The sequence below is a fragment of the Salvelinus alpinus genome, chromosome 35 (genome assembly GCF_045679555.1).
Source record: "Salvelinus alpinus chromosome 35, SLU_Salpinus.1, whole genome shotgun sequence".
Classification (NCBI taxonomy): domain Eukaryota; kingdom Metazoa; phylum Chordata; class Actinopteri; order Salmoniformes; family Salmonidae; genus Salvelinus; species Salvelinus alpinus.
Window position 1 is genome coordinate 11343805 of NC_092120.1, and position 21296 is coordinate 11365100.

The 21296-nt window shown below is 44.4% G+C and overlaps 1 protein-coding gene across 4 annotated transcripts in view; it reads right to left on the minus strand.

Moving 5' to 3' along the window:
• Positions 1-21296, minus strand: part of bbs9 (Bardet-Biedl syndrome 9) — a 196148-nt gene that overhangs the window by 93945 nt on the left and 80907 nt on the right. For 3 of the 4 annotated variants that reach the window (XM_071383600.1, XM_071383598.1, XM_071383599.1), the window contains 2 exons: positions 9263-9445; positions 2936-3161 (listed from right to left, as the gene is read on the minus strand). In XM_071383600.1, coding sequence (XP_071239701.1) covers positions 2936-3161; positions 9263-9445 — 409 coding nt within the window. The remainder of the gene's footprint in view (positions 1-2935; positions 3162-9262; positions 9446-21296) is intronic. The other variant, XM_071383601.1, reaches the window with a different exon arrangement.

Here is a 21296-nt window from a genome sequence, read left to right on the forward strand (position 1 = left end):
GCGCACAATTTGCCCAGTGTCGTCCAGGTTAGGGGAGGGTTTGGCCGGCCGGGATGTCCGTGTCCCATCTCCAACGACTTCTGTGGCGGGCCGGGCGCATGCACGCTGACACAGTTGCCAGTTGTCCGGGTTAAGCGAGCAGTGTGTCAAGAATCAGTGCGGCTTGGCAGGGTCGTGTTTCGGAGGACACATGGCTTTCGACCTTCACCTCTCCCGCGTCCATACGGGAGTAGCAGAGATGGGACTAACTACCAATTGGATATCACGGAATTGGGGAGGAAAAGGGGTAAAAAGTTTTGAATGAAAGGTGGAGGAAAGGTGGAGGCCACTGTGTTCTTGGGGACCTTTAATGCTGCAGACATTTTTTGGTACCCTTCCCTTCCCCAGATCTGTGCCTCGACACAATCCTGTCTCGGAGCTCTACGGACAATTCCTTCGACTTCATGGCTTGGTTTTTGCTCTGACAGGCACTGTCAACTGTGGGACCTTCCTGTATATAGACAGGTGTGTACCTTTCCAAATCATGTTCAATCAATTGAATTTACCACAGGTGGACTCCAATCAAGTTGTAGAAACATTGCAAGGATGATCAATGGAAACAGGATGCACCTGAGCTCAATTTCAAGTCTCATAGCAAAGGGACTGAATACTTATGGTATAAAAAAAATATACGTTTTTTATTTTTAATACATTTGCAAACATATCTAAAATTTCTGTTTTTCGCTTTGTCATTATGGGGTATTGTGTGTAGATTGATGAGGGGAAAAAACGATTTAATCCATTGTAGAATAAGGCTGTAATGTAAAAAAATGTTGAAAAAGTGAAGGGGTCTGAATACTTTGCAAATGCACTATTCAATGATTATTTAAGTTTCATTTAAACTATTTGATTATCTAAACGATATTGAATATAAAGATCTCGTTTTGTTATGTCGCCTATAGGCTTTCATTAGTGAAAAAGGCTAATTAGAAGGCTATTATTATTAAAGCGATTTGAGTCGTCAATGTGACGCATCGCATTGTGTAGACAAAAAGGTAGCCTATCGTTCTTAATTCATGGCATGGTTTCCTTTTACACAAATGTTGAATAGACATCCAGACAAATTAATTCATGCGGGGAAGGGGAATAATAGCATACTACTACGGAGTCATGAAAACAATTACATAAATTGGATTTAAGTTGGTGGGTCACGGATCGGCTCTCGGAACAATACTTTGAGGGTGGATCAGGTTGGGGGGAAAAAAAATCTGTCCTGATGCCAGATATCTCCAAAAAAGCTGTGCAGGACTCTGACACACACACACACACACACACCCTGGATGGACATAATATAAGGGATACCTCCAGTAGTCCCAAATAACACACACTATTGCGACTTTTCGGGTTTACTGCCCACATCCATACAGTAACAGTCCCAAGCTACTGCATAAGCTGCCATAACTATCAAAGACCCTTGCTTTTATGCCACTACCATGACAGCGTTATGTACTGTAAGCCTAACGACAAACAATGTCAAGCTTAACATCAAAATACATTTAAATTAAAAATACAACTACACTATCCCAGAACTCTCTAAGTATTCTGGGTCAAGAACCCATATCCATGTCGTGAATTAATTACAAACTCCAAAGCATGAATGCGTAAAGCACTCAATAAAGGCAACTAATTCTTCTATTTGTGGAGCGGGAGGTTTTCAACTGGAAAATCATCGTTAATATTTCCTCCCTCCACTGTATCCATATTCATTAGTCTGGCTGGTGGCTACCTACCGCTTCACAATACTGCCCGTGTCCATCAACAGTCCTCATATATCATTTTAAACACCTCACATTAATCAACTGCTGTGTTTGATGGGGTGGAAACTAGGGAGAGAACCACTGAAGGGAAATGGTCGAGTTGATTTGTCATCAACACACTTATACGTGTGAGGGGTGACTGCTAAAGAGGGGCAAGGGGAGAGGAAGAAACTAAAGAGGGAGGAAGAGAGAGAGAGGAGGGAGGGAGGGAGGAAGAGAGAGAGAGGAGAGAGGGAGGGAGAGGGAGAGAGGAGGGAAGGAGAGAGAGAGAGAGAGAGAGGGAGGAAGAGAGAGAGAGAGAGAGAGAGAGAGGGAGGAAGGGGAGGGAGGGAGGAAGAGGAAGAGGAAGAGAGAGAGAGAGAGAGAGAGAGAGAGAGAGAGAGAGAAAGAGAGAGAAAGAGAAAGAGAGAAAGAGAGAAAGAGAAAGAGAAAGAGAGAGAGAGAGAGAGAGAGAGAGAGAGAGAGAGAGAGAGAGAGAGAGAGAGAGAGAGAGAGAGAGAGAGAGAGAGGGAGGGAGGGAGGGAGAGAGAGAGAGAGAGAGGGAGGGAGGGAGAGAGAGGAGGGAGGGAGGAAGAGAGAGAGAGGGAGGGAGGGAGAGAGAGAGAGAGGAGGGAGGGAGAGAGAGGAGGGAGGAAGAGCGAGAGGAGGAAGGAAGAAGCATAAAAGGAGTGGGGGTAAAAAGGTATTTGGTCTGCTTAATGAAGTTCAGACACACACACACACACACACATACTTTTGTTAGAACTCAATGACCCATGGGGGTGGTGGTTGGGCGCACACACACACCACTGTAGGCCTGAGTGTGTGAAGGCCATAAACAGGGCTATGATTGAGACATGTGCTCTTCTCTCCAACCATAACAGCTTTACCAGGGGAATAGTGTTTTTCTAGGCATTCTCACAGCCAGGGGTTAACACTGGAACAACAGACAGAGCGTGCACACACACACCTCAGTGGGACAGGATTTATTAGGCATTCTCAGAGGAAGGGGTTAACGGCATCATTACAGGCTATACTGAACACTAATGAAGAGAAACTGCTTTTTCTCTCACACACACACACACACACACACACACACACACACACCGAGAGACACACACAAACACTCTGATACACACAAACACTCTTCCCTCTCTCACCTGGCATCATGACTGGTGTGGGTACGTTGGCCTCGGAGGCCAGGGACAGCCGTCCACCCTTGCCCAGGCGGTCACACAGCAGGGTGATGTGCTTCTTCAGGCGGACCGTGTCTTTGGGCATGCTGAGCTGGGAGGTGGACAGAGACAGGGCCTGGTCCTTAGGACTGCGAGACAGACAGGTCCTCAGGAGGTGAGACACGGCCGCGTCCACACTCTCCTCCCAACCCTAAGAGAGAGAGACACAGAGACAGATACAGGTATTCTGTTATTCGAGCATATGAGACAGGGGGGTTAGGGAGAGCAAAGTAGGAAATGGGGAAAGAAGGCAGAGAACAATAGACAGTGATCGAAAGAGTGAGAGAACAAAAAGTGACATAATTCGATAGAGAGAAATTGACAGGGAGAAAGAGAGAAGCTGGGCATGTGGTCCATACATGTATAAGTGAGATTCAGATCAGATTGTAAGGAAAGAGGAATAAATCATACAACGAGAGGAAGTGACTTCTGACTATTGAGATGCACCCTGTCTGGCAGCCGTCACAACCCAATTGTCTGGCCTTGAATGCATAGTGCCCCCTGTGTCCAGGATGATGTACTACCATGTACTACTGTATTTATTTACAGGCCAAGACAGTCTGTTTATCTAGCTACTACTGTATCAGTCTGTTCCGTTCCAGTCTAGCCTAAACACTGCCTGATCTCTTCCGTGTGTGAGAAACACACACACACACACACACACACACACACACACACACAGGTATACATGCGCCAGCCACACACACAAAACCGTATACTGTTTCTACACAGATGAGCACATTCTGCAGAGACACAGAGAGCAGATACAAAATTCACCCCCCGCAGACGAGCCAATAATGTGAATCCCTCAGACGTGAAACAGCACCAATTATCATTCAATCCAATTGCCTCTCCAGGAGAAAGACAAAAATATCTTGTCTGGCCATCTCTCACAGACACGGACACATCCCTCGCACCGAGCTGGGCTGTGGGGGTGTTGACAGGCAGCCAGGGTGTGGGGCTGAGGCTGCCCCCCTGCCGCCATGCTGATAGGCCTCTAATGAGCCCTAATGACAGGTAATCAGACCCGTAATGATGATGACAGGGAAGAGACCTGACATTACTCAGTGAGAGAGAAGAGAGAAAAAGGAGAATGAAATGCAGAGAGAAAGCAGTAGAGGTGAGAGAAAGCAGTAGAGGTGAGAGAAAGCAGTAGAGGTGAGAGAAAGCAGTTGAGGTGAGAGAAAGCAGTAGAGGTGAGAGAAAGCAGTAGAGGTGAGAGAAAGCAGTAGAGGTGAGAGAAAGCAGTAGAGGTGAGAGAAAGGGAGACTATCGAGGAAGAAGGCGGTAGAACATAGATCTCAACTCAGGCTATCAGGACCCCCAACATGTTGAACTGGACTAACAGAACAGATTTCACCAGCTGGGTAACAATATTAGGATATACATTTACTTAATTAGGGTTAAAGCTTTGCTCAAGGGCACAGATTTTCCAGCTAGTCGGCTCGGGGATTCGAACCAGCGACCTTTCGGTTACTGGCCCAACGCTCTTATCCGCCCGGCTACCTGGCTTCTCAATTTCAATTTGAAATGAAGGGCAGTGAAGGGCACAGCGATGGGTTTGGAACTGGGCCCAAGTGGCAAATCATATGGTAGAGTGATAATGGACATCCTGCACGCTGAGGACGACCTTGGACATCTTTGTTTGTGATTAAGAGAAAGTGAAGGTCAGGAGAACAAGAAGCTGGGGGAGGGAATGGAGAAGTCCTTTTGTCTGGTAATAAATAGAGTTCACTTCCCCTCTGACAACGCACATTGTGGAAATCCCAGTTGCGATTTCAAAATAACTTGTTATTATGGATAACAGAATGGGGCCTAATATAGAGCCCTGAGGGACTCCCCCAGGGACTGACAAAGGTTCAGACAGTAATCCTTCAGAGTTGACATAATCAACTTGACTGGAAAAGTCATTTAAAGACCAGGCATGAGAAGAGACTGGAAATACAATGTCATGCTGTGAGCCAAGCAAAGCAAAATAATCTCTATAGAATCAAATCCTCCGACTAATCCATAAATATTTATTGTCACAGGCAGATATTTGATATAATTTAATACTTTAGTAGTTCCACATATGACCTGATGTAAAAGCAAACCGTATCTCATCCTTTTTCATTGTATGAGTAGTTAGCTCCCCTTTCTGTGCATTTTGCAATTCATTACTACCACAATCAAATGAACATTGTACTCAACTCCTGACAATACTCCTCCTTTGAATTTCCATCAAGAGAAGAAGAAATGAAGAGACAGCTAGGGAGACATATGGAGAGAGGGAAGTGTGGGGGAGGAGGAAAAGGTGAGCGGTAGAGAGGTTTCTAGTACTAGTTTCTAGTAATGTAAACTTCAGGGAAGATGGGTGCAGGAATAGAACTGAGACATTAAGAATCAGCAGCTCTATTCACAGCAGAGTGGAAAGCGAGGGAAAGAAACGGAGAGCGAGAACAAGTGGAAGAAAAAGGGGGAGAAGGAGGTTGTTCTGGTTGGCCGCATCAATCTGCTGGGTCGGGCCAAGCTAAACGAGCGCCCCGTCAACTACCAGAGAGACGCGTTTCCTGTGACCCTTCTCCTCCTCTCTTCTCCCGCTTACCTTCTTCCCTCCTGTTTTACTGCGGCAAAGAGAGGCTATGGATGTGGATCAGTGGTCATGAAGGATAAGAGATGACAAGAGAGAAACATCCCTCTCAAGTTTCAAGTTTTATTAGTCGTATGTACAGGATACACATAGTATACTGTGGCAGGTAGCCTAGCGGTTAAGAGCGTTGGGCCAGTAACTGAAAAGTCCCTGGTTCAAATCCCCAAGGTGGAAAAATCTGCTGTTCTGCTCTTGAGCAAGGCAGTTAACCCCCAACAACAATTGCTCCCCGGGAACTGTGGACGTCGAGTAATGCAGCCGCCCGCACCTCTCTGGGTTAAATGCGGAAGACACATTTCAGCTAACTGCATTCAGTTGTGTAACTGACTAGGTTTCCCAACGTAATGCTTACTTGCAGGTTCCTTCGACAATACAACAACAATAACAAATAATAATAGATAAAAATACGAACAAAGTAAATGGCTCAGTAGAATAAACATTTTAGCGTAAGTATAATACAGGAAGGCACAATTTATAGTACAATATTTACACATGTATCAGAGAAAGGAGAGATGGCGGAGAAGGTGTTTAAATTGTGCAGTATTTGCAGTAGTAAACAGTCAGGACGCTCTCAATGGTGCCGCGGTAGTATTTGGAGAGGACCCGGGGTGGCACGCTGAATTTCCTCAGCTGCCTTAGGAAGTAGAGATGCTGCTGCGCTCTCTTGACAAGAATGGTGGTGTTGTTGGTCCATGTCAAGCCCTCTGTTACGTGGACCCCAAGGAACTTTTTTATTATATACAATCTGCAGTGAAGCTGCTGAAAATGACATTACATTCTGTCATCCAGCAGAGACTCCCATCCAGAGCGACCCACAGGAGCAACAAGGGTCAAGTGCCAAGGCCACAAGGACAGATCCCCCACCCAGACGATTCGGGGAACCGTACCAGCAACCTGACTTCTCGGCCACCGGCCCAGTTCCCCTCGAGAGCTGCCCCTCAACCACCCCGAGGAACTTAAACTGCTGACTCTCTCTACTGCAGTCCTGTTGATGTGGATCGGGGAATGTTCCCTCCTCTGCTTCCTGAAGTCAACAATCAACTCCTTTGTTTTGCTGACATTGAGGGAGAGGTTGTTGTCTTGGCACCACAATGCCAGTTCACTTACCTCCTCTCTATAGGCTGACTTGTCGTCGTTGGTTATCAGGCCTACAACTGTGGTGTCGTTAGCAAACTTGATGATGGAGTTGGTGTAGTGCAAAGCCACACAGCCGTGGGGAGAACAGGGAGCACAGCAGAGCTCTCCTCTGCAGCTTTTCTCCTCTTCTATCCCCACCCCCCTTCCCTTCCCCTCTTCCTTGTTTAATCAGCCCAGTTGCACAGGTCATTATCTAGAGCCTCTTTCTCTCTCCAACGTTTCTCATTCCCACCTAATTCTGTTCTCTCTTCTCTAATCCATCCTACCACTCCTTCACAGAAGACTTATACCAATCCACAGAATTCCAAGGACTTATCCCAATTGGAATTCCAGTCCTGGGAGCGTCTGTGGGGAAAGGGAATCTCGTTCACCTGTGACGACCTCACCGGAGATGAAAACAATTCTAAAAGAGGTCAAATAGGTGAGACAAGGGGCCAAAGACAATCTCTTACTCACACATAAATCTATCACGCACGCACACACACGCACCCTCATGTATGCGTGTCAGATGCTCCTATTAGCCCCTGGCCTTGTCTTTTCCGTACAGTACGTTATCTTTATTTCTGTCCAGTGTGAGTAGCGCTTCCTAAAATAGCCCATTTCTCCACACGTATGGGCTAATGCAGCAGGCCTGACCCTAATTACCTTTCATTAACTTAATCCCATTCACAAGAGCAACCGCAACAACAAACACACCGAAATACATACACACTCTCACCCTCAGTGACTCCATCTCTCTGGGGCCTCGTCAGCCCATTCAGGTGCAGGCTGACTGGATGTCTGCTCGGATGTGTGCTCTCGGGCGTGTTTACTGTGTGTGTGTGGTGATGAAAAAGAAAGTGTGTGTATGTGTGTAAGGGGGTGTCTATCACAGTGAGGTTGTGTTTGCAGATGTCAATGTGTGTGTGTGTGTGTGTGTGTGTGTGTGTGTGTGTGTGTGTGTGTGTGTTAGCCACATGTCCCTATGTCTCTCTTGAAGGGGCAGTGGGGGTATTTGGTGTGAAATTGGGTAAATAGAGAGGACTGTATATAGATACACCTCTAACCTGTGTGATGAGATATCATGTGTTTAATCACAGTGCAAACCCTAACAGACAGAGGGGCTATGGAACTACTGTATATGTCTGTCTGTCTGTCTGTCTGTCTTACACACACACACACACACACACACACACACACACACACACACACACACACACACACACACACACACACACACACACACACACACACACACACACACACACACACACACACTGCTGGCCCTGCTACAGGACACACCACAACTGGTGAGCGCACACACACACACTTTCGGTCTCTATGGGGGTAGAAATCTGTCGTCGTATCACGTGGACTCATGGAGGGCTTCTCTCAACACACTTGTTTATGTGACAGTCTAAATTACTAACAGAACAACTCCCCTGTGACACACATACACAACTCAACAAGACCCCTCTGGTCCTCTCAGAAAATGTCCCCCTCACTCCCCCTACCGCATTCTCACTGCCATAGCCTTCCTTGACCAAACGGACATCAGGGCTGAATACAGGCTCCAGTTCAACACTACACTATCTGAAACTTCACTAGCCTATTGGAGGCCTGTGGTAGGAAACATTGTTACTCCCTGTATATCTGTGAGGGTGAGAGGGAAGGGTGTACATTATGGTTTGGAATCAGGCCTATTCGTCTCCTCTCCATTGTCCCGATTACATTCACTCTGTCTAGATATAACTCTTCTCTTCACATACACAGGTCAGTAACACCGTCCTCATCCGCTGTGGAGCTGCCAGGAGTAAATTCAGTGGCACCTGGGAGAGAGTGTGTGGTAGCAGAACCACTTAGGGGCTTCATAGCGGATCACTGAGGTATTTTGTGTTTATTTCTCCAGGGTCAGAGGGGGAGACTTGGGTCAAGCAGCCAGGAGATAGATGGGGAGAGAGAGAGAGAAAGCAATGTGTGTGTGTGTGTGTGTGTGTGTGTGTGTGTGTGCATACGTGCGTGTGTGTGTGCTCCCAGCAGTTGCGGTGTGTCCTGTACCAGGGGTAACAGTGTGTGTGTCTCACCAGCTGTGGTGTGTCCTGTAGCAGGGGTAACAGTGTGTGTGTCTCACCAGCTGTGCTGTGTCCTGTACCAGGGGTAACAGTGTGTGTGTCTCACCAGCTGTGGTGTGTCCTGTAGCAGGGGTAACAGTGTGTGTGTCTCACCAGCTGTGGTGTGTCCTGTAGCAGGGGTAACAGTGTGTGTGTCTCACCAGCTGTGGTGTGTCCTGTAGCAGGGGTAACAGTGTGTGTGTCTCACCAGCTGTGGTGTGTCCTGTAGCAGGGGTAACAGTGTGTGTGTCTCACCAGCTGTGGTGTGTCCTGTAGCAGGGGTAACAGTGTGTGTGTCTCACCAGCTGTGGTGTGTCCTGTAGCAGGGGTAACAGTGTGTGTGTCTCACCAGCTGTGGTGTGTCCTGTAGCAGGGGTAACAGTGTGTGTGTCTCACCAGCTGTGGTGTGTCCTGTAGCAGGGGTAACAGCGTAGCCTCCAGGATGGCGTTCTGCTCTGTGTTGAGTCCCTGCCACAGGGAGACCAGCAGGATGAGGAGGTGGGTGGCGCTGCGCAGGCGGACAAACGCCTGATTCAGACATGACCGGTTCTCCTCCGCTGCATCTGCCAACGCTATCACCTGACAGAGACAGAGAGAATCAGTGCCTGTTGTCATTCACCAGAAGCAACTTATCTAAGCAACTCTGAATCAAGCGTCAACTCTGTAACGCAAAAGGTACTTTATACAAGCAATTAGTTTCCTGTTGTCCACTAGAATGATAAGTGATTGAATGAGGCCCTGATTTAAAGTGCCAATGGAAACAAGGCTTCAGGGTCAACACAGGGACTCATCCAAGTCATTCATGTTAATGCATCTCCTGGAGCCATAGAAGATGTTCTCCACAAGTCAACTCCGTAACTCATCAGTAACCTTCTCTACAAGTCAACTCCGTAACTCATCAGTAACATTCTCTACAAGTCAACTCCGTAACTCATCAGTAACATTCTCTACAAGTCAACTCCGTAACTCATCAGTAACATTCTCTACAAGTCAACTCCGTAACTCATCAGTAACATTCTCTACAAGTCAACTCCGTAACTCATCAGTAACATTCTCTACAAGTCAACTCCGTAAGCCATGTGAATGAGCAATGAGAGGGAGGTGGCTCTGCAGCGTCTCTAGGTGTGGTCTGAGAGTTGAACCTGAACAGGTCGTCAATACTTCCATTTTTGGGACGGATGAGGGGGACAACATGAACGAGCGATGACAGAAGAAGACGGATGAAGGTGAACAGAACAAGAGAAGGCACGTCAGAGGGAGAGAAATAAGAGATGAGGGGGAAGTCAAGAGGAGGGGAAAGGAAAGAGTGAGAAGATCCTGTCTGTGGATGTGTGACTAATGGCAAACTGCAGGTAAGAGTTGGGGTCAACTCGGTTTTCAGTTTCACCATGGGAGAGCACCTCGATTCATGAAAGCACTGGAATCTAGAGGGAAAGTAAAACCAGCCCTATAGTGGTGCATGTAGGCTAGCTAGTGGGAGAGTAGTACAGTATGGTGTGTTGGACAGCACACAACTGTTTATCTGCACACCACAGGTGGCGCCTTAACTGGGGAGGACGGGCTCCTAGTCATGGCTGGTACGGAATTAATGGAATGGTATCGAAACACAAACACATTGTTTCCATGTCCATTCACTCCATTCTTGTCATTATTATGAGTCGTCCTCCCTCAGTAGCCTCCTATGCTGCACGCACACACACACACACACACACACACACACACACACACACACACACACACACACAGGGAGTACTGCGGCACTGTAAGCCAAACACCCCCACGTAACCATTAACCATCCATTCACCCCACCCACTTCCGTCTCCCCGGCAACCATGTCACTCAGCCAAACGTTAAACAAACGTCTCTACCCCCCCCTCCAGCTCCTCCCAAAGAAAACCTCTAGAGGAAACTGACTTTCAAAGGGGTGAATTTGCTAGTAAAGATTGGTGTGTATTGATAAAAAGGGCCGCCCTGCCAAGCCGAGCCAAACAGAGGTTCCCAGTCAAGGGATGCATTGTGTGGGACCAAACGCAGCGCTGATTGATGCCAGCTGAGGGGAACACAGAGGCACATTTAACCAGAAAGGCCACGACACCATGCTAATTCATATAGGTTATAGTGAGAGGGATGGGGGAAGCGAGATTTAGTCCTGTGCAAAGACTAGCTGTAAAAAAAAATGTGTCACTGTCCTAATACTTTTGGAGCTCACAGTATTTAAGTGAGTAAAACGTACTAACACAGGGTGGTAAAGCTAGTTAGCATTTCCCCCTTATTCACAAATTTAGTAATCCTAGCTAGGGGCTAGCTAAGCCCCTGGCAATGTCAACACGTTTTCCAACGGTCAATAAACGTTTCAAAAGTGTCATAAAACATTTTGTTTAACAATGACAGCTATCTCACTATTTTAAGACAAACATTGTACTTTTGAACATTATAAACATTTACCAACAGGACAAATTAAAAGACAGAAACATGATGTTCTTTCTATTTTGGTTACACAGGAAGAGAATGTGAGGGGTGAGAGGTCAGTGATATGTCACTTCCTGGTGACCTCTTGCTTCAATAATTTTTTTTAAAATAAAAAAACGTAAATAATAATAATAATATTTAGTTAACATTTTAGTTTAGTATTTCATGACTGACATTGTACGTTTGCACATTTCTAATAACAAAATTAGCTAATAAGAAGCCAGAAGAATGCTGGGCCCTTACCACAAAAGTGATGTCACACTGGCCTCTCACCTCTCCTCTGTAGTCAAAAGGAAAGCAACTGGTTTCTGTCTTTCTTTTAATTTGTCCCGTTTTAAAAATGTCTGTAATGTGCCAAAGTACAATGTAAATAGTGAAATAACATTACCCAAATGTTTCATGAGTTTTACGACAATTAACATGTTGACAGTGTGCCAGGGACTTAGCTAGTTAGCTACAACATTAGTGAATAAGAGGGAAATGCTTGCTTGATCACCCTGTGTTAGTACGTTTTACTCACTAAAATAGTTATTGCTATGTGTCTGAAATGGGGAATTGAATGTGAATGCTTTTAATATGAATCTTTGTTAAACCTACTCAAGAAAAGTTAATGTAAAATGTCAATAGTATGATTCTTCAACGATGCCTTTACATGGGCGGCAGGTAGCCTAGTGGTTAGAGCGTTGGGCCAGGAACCCGAAAGGTTTTTAGTTGGAATCCCCGAGCTGACAAGGTCAAAATGTGTCCTTCTGCCTCTGAACCCACTGTTCCTAGGCCGTCATTGTAAATAAGAATTTGTTCTGAACTGACTTGCCTAGTTAAATAAAGGATAAATTAAAGAAAATGTAAAGAAAATCTTCATATTACCTTTAACATTGTGGGTCTGTACTCTTTTTGATATAACATTTACATTTATACATTTTGGTCATTAAGCAGACGCTCTTCTGCAGAATTACTTCCAGGAGTATTAGGGTTAAGTGCCTTGCTCAAGAGTACAGACAGATTTTTCACGGGGAGTCGAACCAGCGACCTTTTGGTTACTGTCCCAATGCTCTTAACCACTATGCTACTTCATGAATGGGAAAATAGAAATGACAGTACATTGACTGCATAGAACCAAATTAGGCCTCATTTTGAAGTGGAGGAGGGCTGTTAATGAGTTACAATATGACCCTGAACTACACGATTTGATCTGTAAAATGTACCCTGATGATTCAACCCTGTGGGGATCTTTATGCACCATTCACCTCAGTGAGGAGGAGAAGATCATCGTCACGGGCCTATTCAGGACAGTGGGGGAAATGGGTCTAGTACAGTCTACAGATCAGCATCATTTTCAAAACGTGGCTTGGCCTTTAGGCATATTCACTATCCCTGGTATGGCAGAAGCACCCTTTTGAGAACAGCCATAATGATGACACTACGCTTTCATTGTAATGATGCATCTATTAAGATACCTAAATATGAGCTCTTGCATAGCATGACATTAATACTCTATAGATATGCTATGGATATATTTCATTAACTTTTAACAATGCGGTTGGGACCTGTTATAACACGTTCATGAAATGTGTAATTAATGAGTTATGGATCTGTATTTATGGATATGTATTCAAAGTAAATCGTTACCAAATAGTCATAACCCCTACACAACCCCTAGCATACTGTGTGTTATACAACTGTGAGACCACGAGAGGACTAAACATTCATAAAGCAGTTATAACTGTTCAGGCCTATCCACCGTGATGTCCAAGGCAGACACCGGCAGAGATCGTACTGCATACCTACAGGTGTATATTGTGCGCATTTAAAATGTAGATGTGTGCGCAAGTGTGAACATGTACTGTAAGTGATTGACATTTGTGTGTGTTTGTGTTTATGCAAGTGTATGTGTGTGCATTTGTGTGCCACTGTGTGTGTGTAAGAAGAAGTAGGAATGTTAAGGGCCTGTCCCTGCCCTGGGGGGTTCGCCTCAGCCCTCCTCCTCTACCTCCCCCAAAATACCCATCAGTATACCCACAGTATGTGGCACCGTGTCCGCCCACTATTTCCCCCTACAGGCAGATTCTACCCAAATTCCACCAGGCTAAAAACCCTCTGGTCCCCGTTGGGATAGCACATCCCCGACCAATGATAAGTCTTCAAAGATTGGCCAACATATGATTCCTGGAGGGCCAAAGCCACAGAAGGAGAAGCTGGAATACATATAGCCTGAACAGATGTCTGTGTGTGTAGCCAGTGTATGAATTAGGTGTAATTTTAGCATCGGTGGTGGGTGATTGACACTGTGGGGTTTGTGGCATCTGCTTGCACCTTGGGGAGAGAAAGAGGAGTTTGGATAGTGTTATGTGAACACTGCTAAGACGTGGGTCTGACTGTTACTTTCATGTAAAGCGACAAGGACACAGCTATTAGCAAAGAGGTTTTCTCAGTTTAGCCCACAGATTAGACCCTTTCTGCTCAGCTGGCCACAGCAACCAACATGGACAACCTCCAAACACGACCCACAACTCATACCGAACACACGCCCAGCCACACACAGCAGAGGTGAGCTGTGCACCCTGTCTGTCAGTGGAAAATGATATGGCAACATTTCCCCATTTTAATCTGAGGTATCCACTGCATGTGTGCGATTCGACAGTGGAAAATGTCACCCATATAGAAAAAAAGAGGGAGAAATAGGAGAGAAATCAACAGAGCGAGGGAGAGAGGGGAAAGAGAGAGGAGAGAGGGGAAAGAGAGAGGAGAGAGGGGAAAGGGGAAAGGGGAGAGAGGAGAGAGGGGAGAGGGAAAGAGGAGAAACGGAGAGAGAGGGGAGAGGGAAAGAGAGGAGAGGAGAGAGAGCGGGAGATGGAAGTAGGGAGGTTCAGACAGGGGTCGTGGTATCCACTGAGAGGAGTGTTGTTCACCCTGCCCAAATGGCCCATTTATAGATTGATAGTGGTTTAAAGGGATATGTGTATGTGTGATTATCCGCTAAGCCTCTCCATCCCAAGGTACAGAGAGACTCACTCTTTCCAGGTTATCATTAAAATCCGACTTTAACGATGGGCAGAATCGTTAAAGTGCATTCTCCCAGAGTGCAGTGCAAGGCGAGCTGAAAACTAGCTGAAGGCAGCAGTGTGGCTCAAAGACACTTTCTCTTCTTCATACAAGACTGATTGGCTGCTCTCAGACATCCTACTCTGAACACACACACAAGCGTATAGGGAGTTAACCCAAACAGAGACACGTAAAAACACAATGGCACACACACACACACACACACACACACACACACACACACACACACACACGTGTACACGTACTGTATACAAACACAGGCACCCTCTCAAGTTAGTGTTTAGACAAGGAAAGAGTGTTGAGGTGAGAGAGAGCCATTTTAACCATCATTTGAAAACATGTCAATATCCATTGGGATTTCTGTTGTTTTATTTGCCAATAAAGTTTTTTTGCGTTTGAGCTTGTGTGAGAGAGAGTGAGAGAGAGAGAGTGTGAGAGAGTGAGATAGAGAACAAGTTAAAGAGACAGTAACAGAGAGTGGGGAAGCGGCTGAGAGAGCTTTGCAGCGATTAGCATCTCGCCAGCCAATGGATGAGGCAGAGACAGACAGTAACTGCTTTTGTCTTTGGTCACGGCGCAGCTAGCGCAGATAACACTGTCTTCTCAGTTCTGATCAGAGAGAGGGAGAGAGAGGATGATCTGGCAACACACTGGCCTTGTTTATAGAAGCACTCAGAGGCAGAGAAAGAACAGAAATAAAAGGGGGGACAGTGATTAGATCTGGCAACCCACACAGGGGCAACCTGAGATGGGTTATCAGCGGTGGTGGCAGGCTCTAAACCACACCACCAAGATAAAGCTGCTATGATCTACTCTCCCCCCTCCACCTATCTTGTTTTTTTAATGCTGTTCATCTCTCTTTCATTCTAAATGTTTTTGTGTCTGAATCCAGACTAGATACATGTGTATTATAACACAAACTTATGCACCGACCCTCTACTTCTGCTTCTCTCCAGCTTTCAGATTTATTTGAAGGGTCTTCATTCCATGGCTCTTTGCCCATTCTCAACTCCATGTGAATGGTTCTCTTTATCATAAGGCAGCATGAGGTGTGTGTGTGTGTTCCTATGGTTTCATAGATTTTATTATTGTTCACAGACAGGTAATAAAATAGGACTATTTACAACCTTCCCTGGACTATCAAAGACAGTGCTTCACGTTAGCTTTCTCAGTGAGAAGACGAGGGAATGTGAGACCAGAGAGCTTGTTGGGGTTGCTTTTCCATAGAGAAACAGAGAGAAAGAAAAAACTAAAGAGAGACACATATAGTACAATACCATTCCTCTCAAATGTCTATACTTCAATGATCTCACTTTTAAATTTCAAATCAAATCACACAGATCCATTGAGAGTGCAAACGCCATAACAAGCCAAGAATGACACCAGAACATCAAACAGCCCAGTTTCCCCCCACGTCCCTCCCTACAGTAGGTCCCTACACACCTTCCACCAAGGTCACTGGTTCATCCCATGAGTCTGGGTGGTCCGGCCTTACTGCTCCAGACAGGGGGTTCAATTAGAGACACACCCTGCCAGAGAGACACCCAGCCTGGGATTACTATGAGGGAAGTGCAGGCCTCACCATAGCTCCAGGCCTCTTGATAGAAACCTGGGACTTGACCTCACAGGTTTAAAGTTGAACACCCCTGTAACCAGTGCTTAGTAGTTCCAACCTGGCCCACCGAGAGATGAGATAATGGGGCGTTGGCCTGATCCAAATGTGAAGGAGGGGGGACGCACACAAGAGTAGAGAGAGATGTGTGCGTGAGACTAGGTGATAAAACACTCCACTATACACCCCTACAGGGTTGCAGGTCTCTCAAACACACATCCTGTCCCCTCCAATGTCCCTTCCATTAATCTCTACCACACACTCTCCAGCTACAAATTACTACAACTGCACTCAGTACACCTCAAGAGCACACAGCTGTGTGGCGCGACACACGTTCAGAGATATACACACACACACACACACACACACACACACACACACACACACACACACACACACACACACACACACACACACACACACACACACACACACACACACACACACACACACACACACACACACACACACACACACACACTTCCTGCTCCAGCACACCGCTGGGCTTCACCCCAGCATACACTCTGAATCAAAACACACTAATATACCCTGACAAATGCACACACACACACACTCACTCCCAAAAGAGAGAGACACTCTCTGCACACAGTCAAGACTCATTTAACATTTATCTTGGCTCTTTAGAAGTGAAAGAATTAATTGTTTCTGGCGTAAGTTAGCCTACAGGGCTAGTTTTGATATCACAGCTGGGAGTTGGAGGACTTCGCTTTGTGTGAATATACAAAGGGTTGTGTGTGAAAGCGAGTGTGTGTTTCAAACTCATTCAAGCTGTCCTCACTAGTCGAAGCACATGTTTTACACAGGGTGGAATGACCTGGCTGGCCCTGTTGCTGAGTTCACTTGTTTTAAAAAGACATACACACACACACGCGCTCTGTCTCGCACACACAAACACATATTCAAATGCTGTCTGTCTCTTTCATTCTCTTTCACAAAACAGACACAAACGTCAAAAAGGTCCAAACCTGCAACACATCCACACAGACACGGTGTGAACAACATAGTGAAGTACAGAGCAGCAGTTTTTACACACAGACACGGTGTGAACAACATAGTGAAGTACAGAGCAGCAGTTTTTACACACAGACACGGTGTGAACAACATAGTGAAGTACAGAGCAGCAGTTTTTACACACAGACACGGTGTGAACAACATAGTGAAGTTCAGAGCAGCAGTTTTTACACACAGACACGGTGTGAACAACATAGTGAAGTACAGAGCAGCAGTTTTTACACACAGACACGGTGTGAACAACATAGTGAAGTACAGAGCAGCAGTTTTTACACACAGACACGGTGTGAACAACATAGTGAAGTACAGAGCAGCAGTTTTTACACACAGACACGGTGTGAACAACATAGTGAAGTACAGAGCAGCAGTTTTTACACACAGACACGGTGTGAACAACATAGTGAAGTTCAGAGCAGCAGTTTTTACACACAGACTTACTAAAGTGCTTAGTGAGCATACTCGGACGATGCTCTGTCATTGGTCATTGGAATAGTGTGAGTCAGTGGACAGTATTTAGTCTCTCTCCATACGGTTTCCATATTTAGCCTCAGCCAGGCTAACTGAGGCCTCTAATCACACAGGACTTTTCTCTAGTCATTTTAACACACACACTCCCCTGGCCTGTCATTAACAGCTCACACTCACCTCCCAGGCTGCACATACACACACATAACCACACACACAATTACATTTATAGACACGGGCACTATCAGGCAAGTGCACACACATACTGCACATATAACACCATGAATACAGGATGCACACTCTCTCTGTCCAGAAACTAAATACCACTGGTCCATTGGGTGATCCCTTGCCTTGTCTATCTTTTTGTTCCTTCTTCCCAAAGAGACACAGACCTGATTAGCAAGTCCACGCTTGAAACACGATAGTGGAGAACTAACAAGACAACTAAAATGTGCTCATGTTCCTTTATAGTGTTAAATCCCCACCAATCAACATTCTTTATCAGAAAACGCATCAGCTTTTTATAATCCCTCGACTTGAAAGCTAGTTATTGACTCTAGTGAGATACTTGGATGTGTGTGCACTTGCTCAATCACTCGTGCATTGTCTATCTGTTTGTGTGCGAGACAAAAACAAGGACATCAAATCTAAGCCAGACACAACATTGCAGATCCTGGCTACAAATTAGCATCAAACAGAGAGAGACACTGGAAAACACAAACCCAAACACACACAAAAACCACTCCCAGACTAGAGGTTAGACAAGGTAAGGGACGTGATCAGTTTGGGGTACACTGCAGTATTTTTAAACTATGGTTTTCAGGAGCGCCGTTGGCTGCATGTTTTTGTTCTATCCTAGCACAAACGCGTCTCATTCAACTAATCAAGGGCTTCAGGATAAATTAAGTAGTTGAAGCAGATGAATGGGGCTAGAACAAAAATGAATGTCCAACCTCGGGCATTCTTGAGGACCGGAGTAGAGAAACGTCTGCAGAGGATGAGAGGCTCTCCCTCTCCAACACAGCATCATAACAGACTTCATACAATCTAAATGCAGGTGTCACTTTAATAAGGCAATGGTATAAGGCTCTCTCTCCCTCCCACCCTCTACTGTGTGATGGTTTGGTTTATATAAGACCATAAGACTTATCCCCTCCACTTAGCCCCACGATCACATTTCCTGAAAGAGGACACTGCTGACATGTTTCTGACCCCTGAAATGGGGGGTGTGTGTGTGTGTGTGTGTGTGTGTGTGTGTGTGAGAGAGAGCTGGTTGGGCTCCACTGGGGCACATTAGCAAGGCTCTGATATGTGCAGAACTCTGTGGCTGGAATAATATTTATATCAATATCTCCATGTTGTGTGGAAATCTCTGTGAAAAGATGAATATATATCAAACACACATACACACATATATATTTATATATACATATATATACATATTTATATAATAATTCATACATTTATATATACATACATATACATACATATTTATATAATAATTCATAAATGTATATATACATATATATATTATTATATAAATATATGTTTGTGTGGTTGTGTGTATGTGTGTGTTTGTCTGATCTTATACATATATATACATATATAAGACTTATACACATATATAATATAGATTTGTATATATTTGTATTTATAAAGTGTACTCACTTTTGGGGTGTACTCACTTTTGGGGTGTACTCACTTTTGTTGCCAGCGGTTTAGACATTAATGGCTGTGTGTTGAGTTATTTTGAGGGGACAGCAAATTTACACTGTTATACAAGCTGTACACTCACTACTTTACATTGTAGCAAAGTGTCATTTCTTCAGTGTTGTCACATGAAAAGATATACTCAAATATTTACAAAAATGTGAGGGGTGTACTCATTTTTGTGATATACTGTATATACATACACACACACACACACACACACACACACACACACACACACACACACACACACACACACACACACACACACACACACACACACACATACATATATATATACACACACATGTATACACACACATACATGTATACACATATATACACACACATACATGTATACACATATATATACACACACATACACATATATATATATACACACACACAAATATACACATATATATATATATATATATATATATATGTAACGGTTTTCTTCCGTTGGTGAAGGAGAGGACCAAAATGCAGCGCGGCTAGTGTTCAACATGTTTAATAACCAAAGAGACGATAACGTGAACACTATACAAAATAACAAACGTGAAAACCGAGACAGTCCTATCTGGTGCAGAACACAAAGACAGAAGACAACCACCCACAAACCCCAACACAAAACAAGCCACCTAAATATGATTCCCAATCAGAGACAACACAAAACACCTGCCTCTGATTGAGAACCATATTAGGCCAAACATAGAAACAGACAAACTAGACACACAACATAGAATGCCCACCCAGCTCACGTCCTGACCAACACTAAAACAAGTAAAACACACAAGAACTATGGTCAGAACGTGACAATATATATATATATATACACACACATATATATACATACATACATACATACATACATATAAATAAATACTTACATACACACACACACACACACACTCACATATATATACACATACACATACACACATTCACATATATATACACATACACACATATATACACACACACAATTTCGAGTTTTCATAACAATCGGTAATCGGCATTTTTGGACACCGATTATGGCCGATTACATTGCCCTCCACGAGGAGACTGCATGGCAGGCTGACTACCTGTTAAGCGAGTGCAGCAAGGAGCCAAGGTAGGTTGCTAATTAGCATTAAACATATCTTTAAAAAATAATCAATCTTAACATAATCCCTAGTTAACTACACATGGTTGATGATATTACTAGTTTATCTAGCTTGTCCTGCGTTGCATATAATCGATGCGGTAACTGTTAATTTATCATCAAATCACAGCCTACTTCGCCAAATAGCTGATTTAACAAGCGCATTCGGGAAAAAGGCACTGTCGTTGCACCAATGTACCTAAACATAAACATTAATACCTTTCTTTACAATGAAATCAAAGTTAATGCCTTTCTTAAAATCAATACACAAGCATATATTTTTAAACTTGCATATTTAGTTAATATTGCCTGCTAACATGAATGTCTTTTAACTAGGGAAATTGTGTCACTTCTCTTGCGTTTTGTGCAAGCAGAGTCAGGGTATATGCAGCAGTTTGGGCTGCCTGGCTCGTTGCGAACTGTGTTAAGACCATTTCTTCCTAACAAAGACCGTAATTAATTTGCCAGAATTATACAGAATTATGACATAACATTGAAGGTTGTGCAATGTAACAGCAATGTTTAGACTTATGGATGCCACCCGTTAGATAAAATATGGAACGGTACCGTATTTCACTGAAAGAATAAACGTTTTGTTTTCTAAATGATAGTTTCCGGATTTGACCATATTAATGACCTAAGGCTCATATTTCTCTGTGTTATTATATTATAATTAAGTCTATGATTTGATATTTGATAGAGCAGTCTGAGCGGTGGTAGGCAGCAGCAGGCTCGTAAGCATTCATTCAAACAGCACTTTCCTGCATTTGCCAGCAGCTCTTCGCTGTGCTTCAAGCATTGCGCTGTTTATTACTTCAAGCTTATCAACTCCTGAGATTAGGCTGGCAATACTATAGTGCCTATAAGAACATCCAAAAATCAAAGGTATATGAAATGGTATAGAGAGAAATAGTCCTATAATTCCTATAATAACT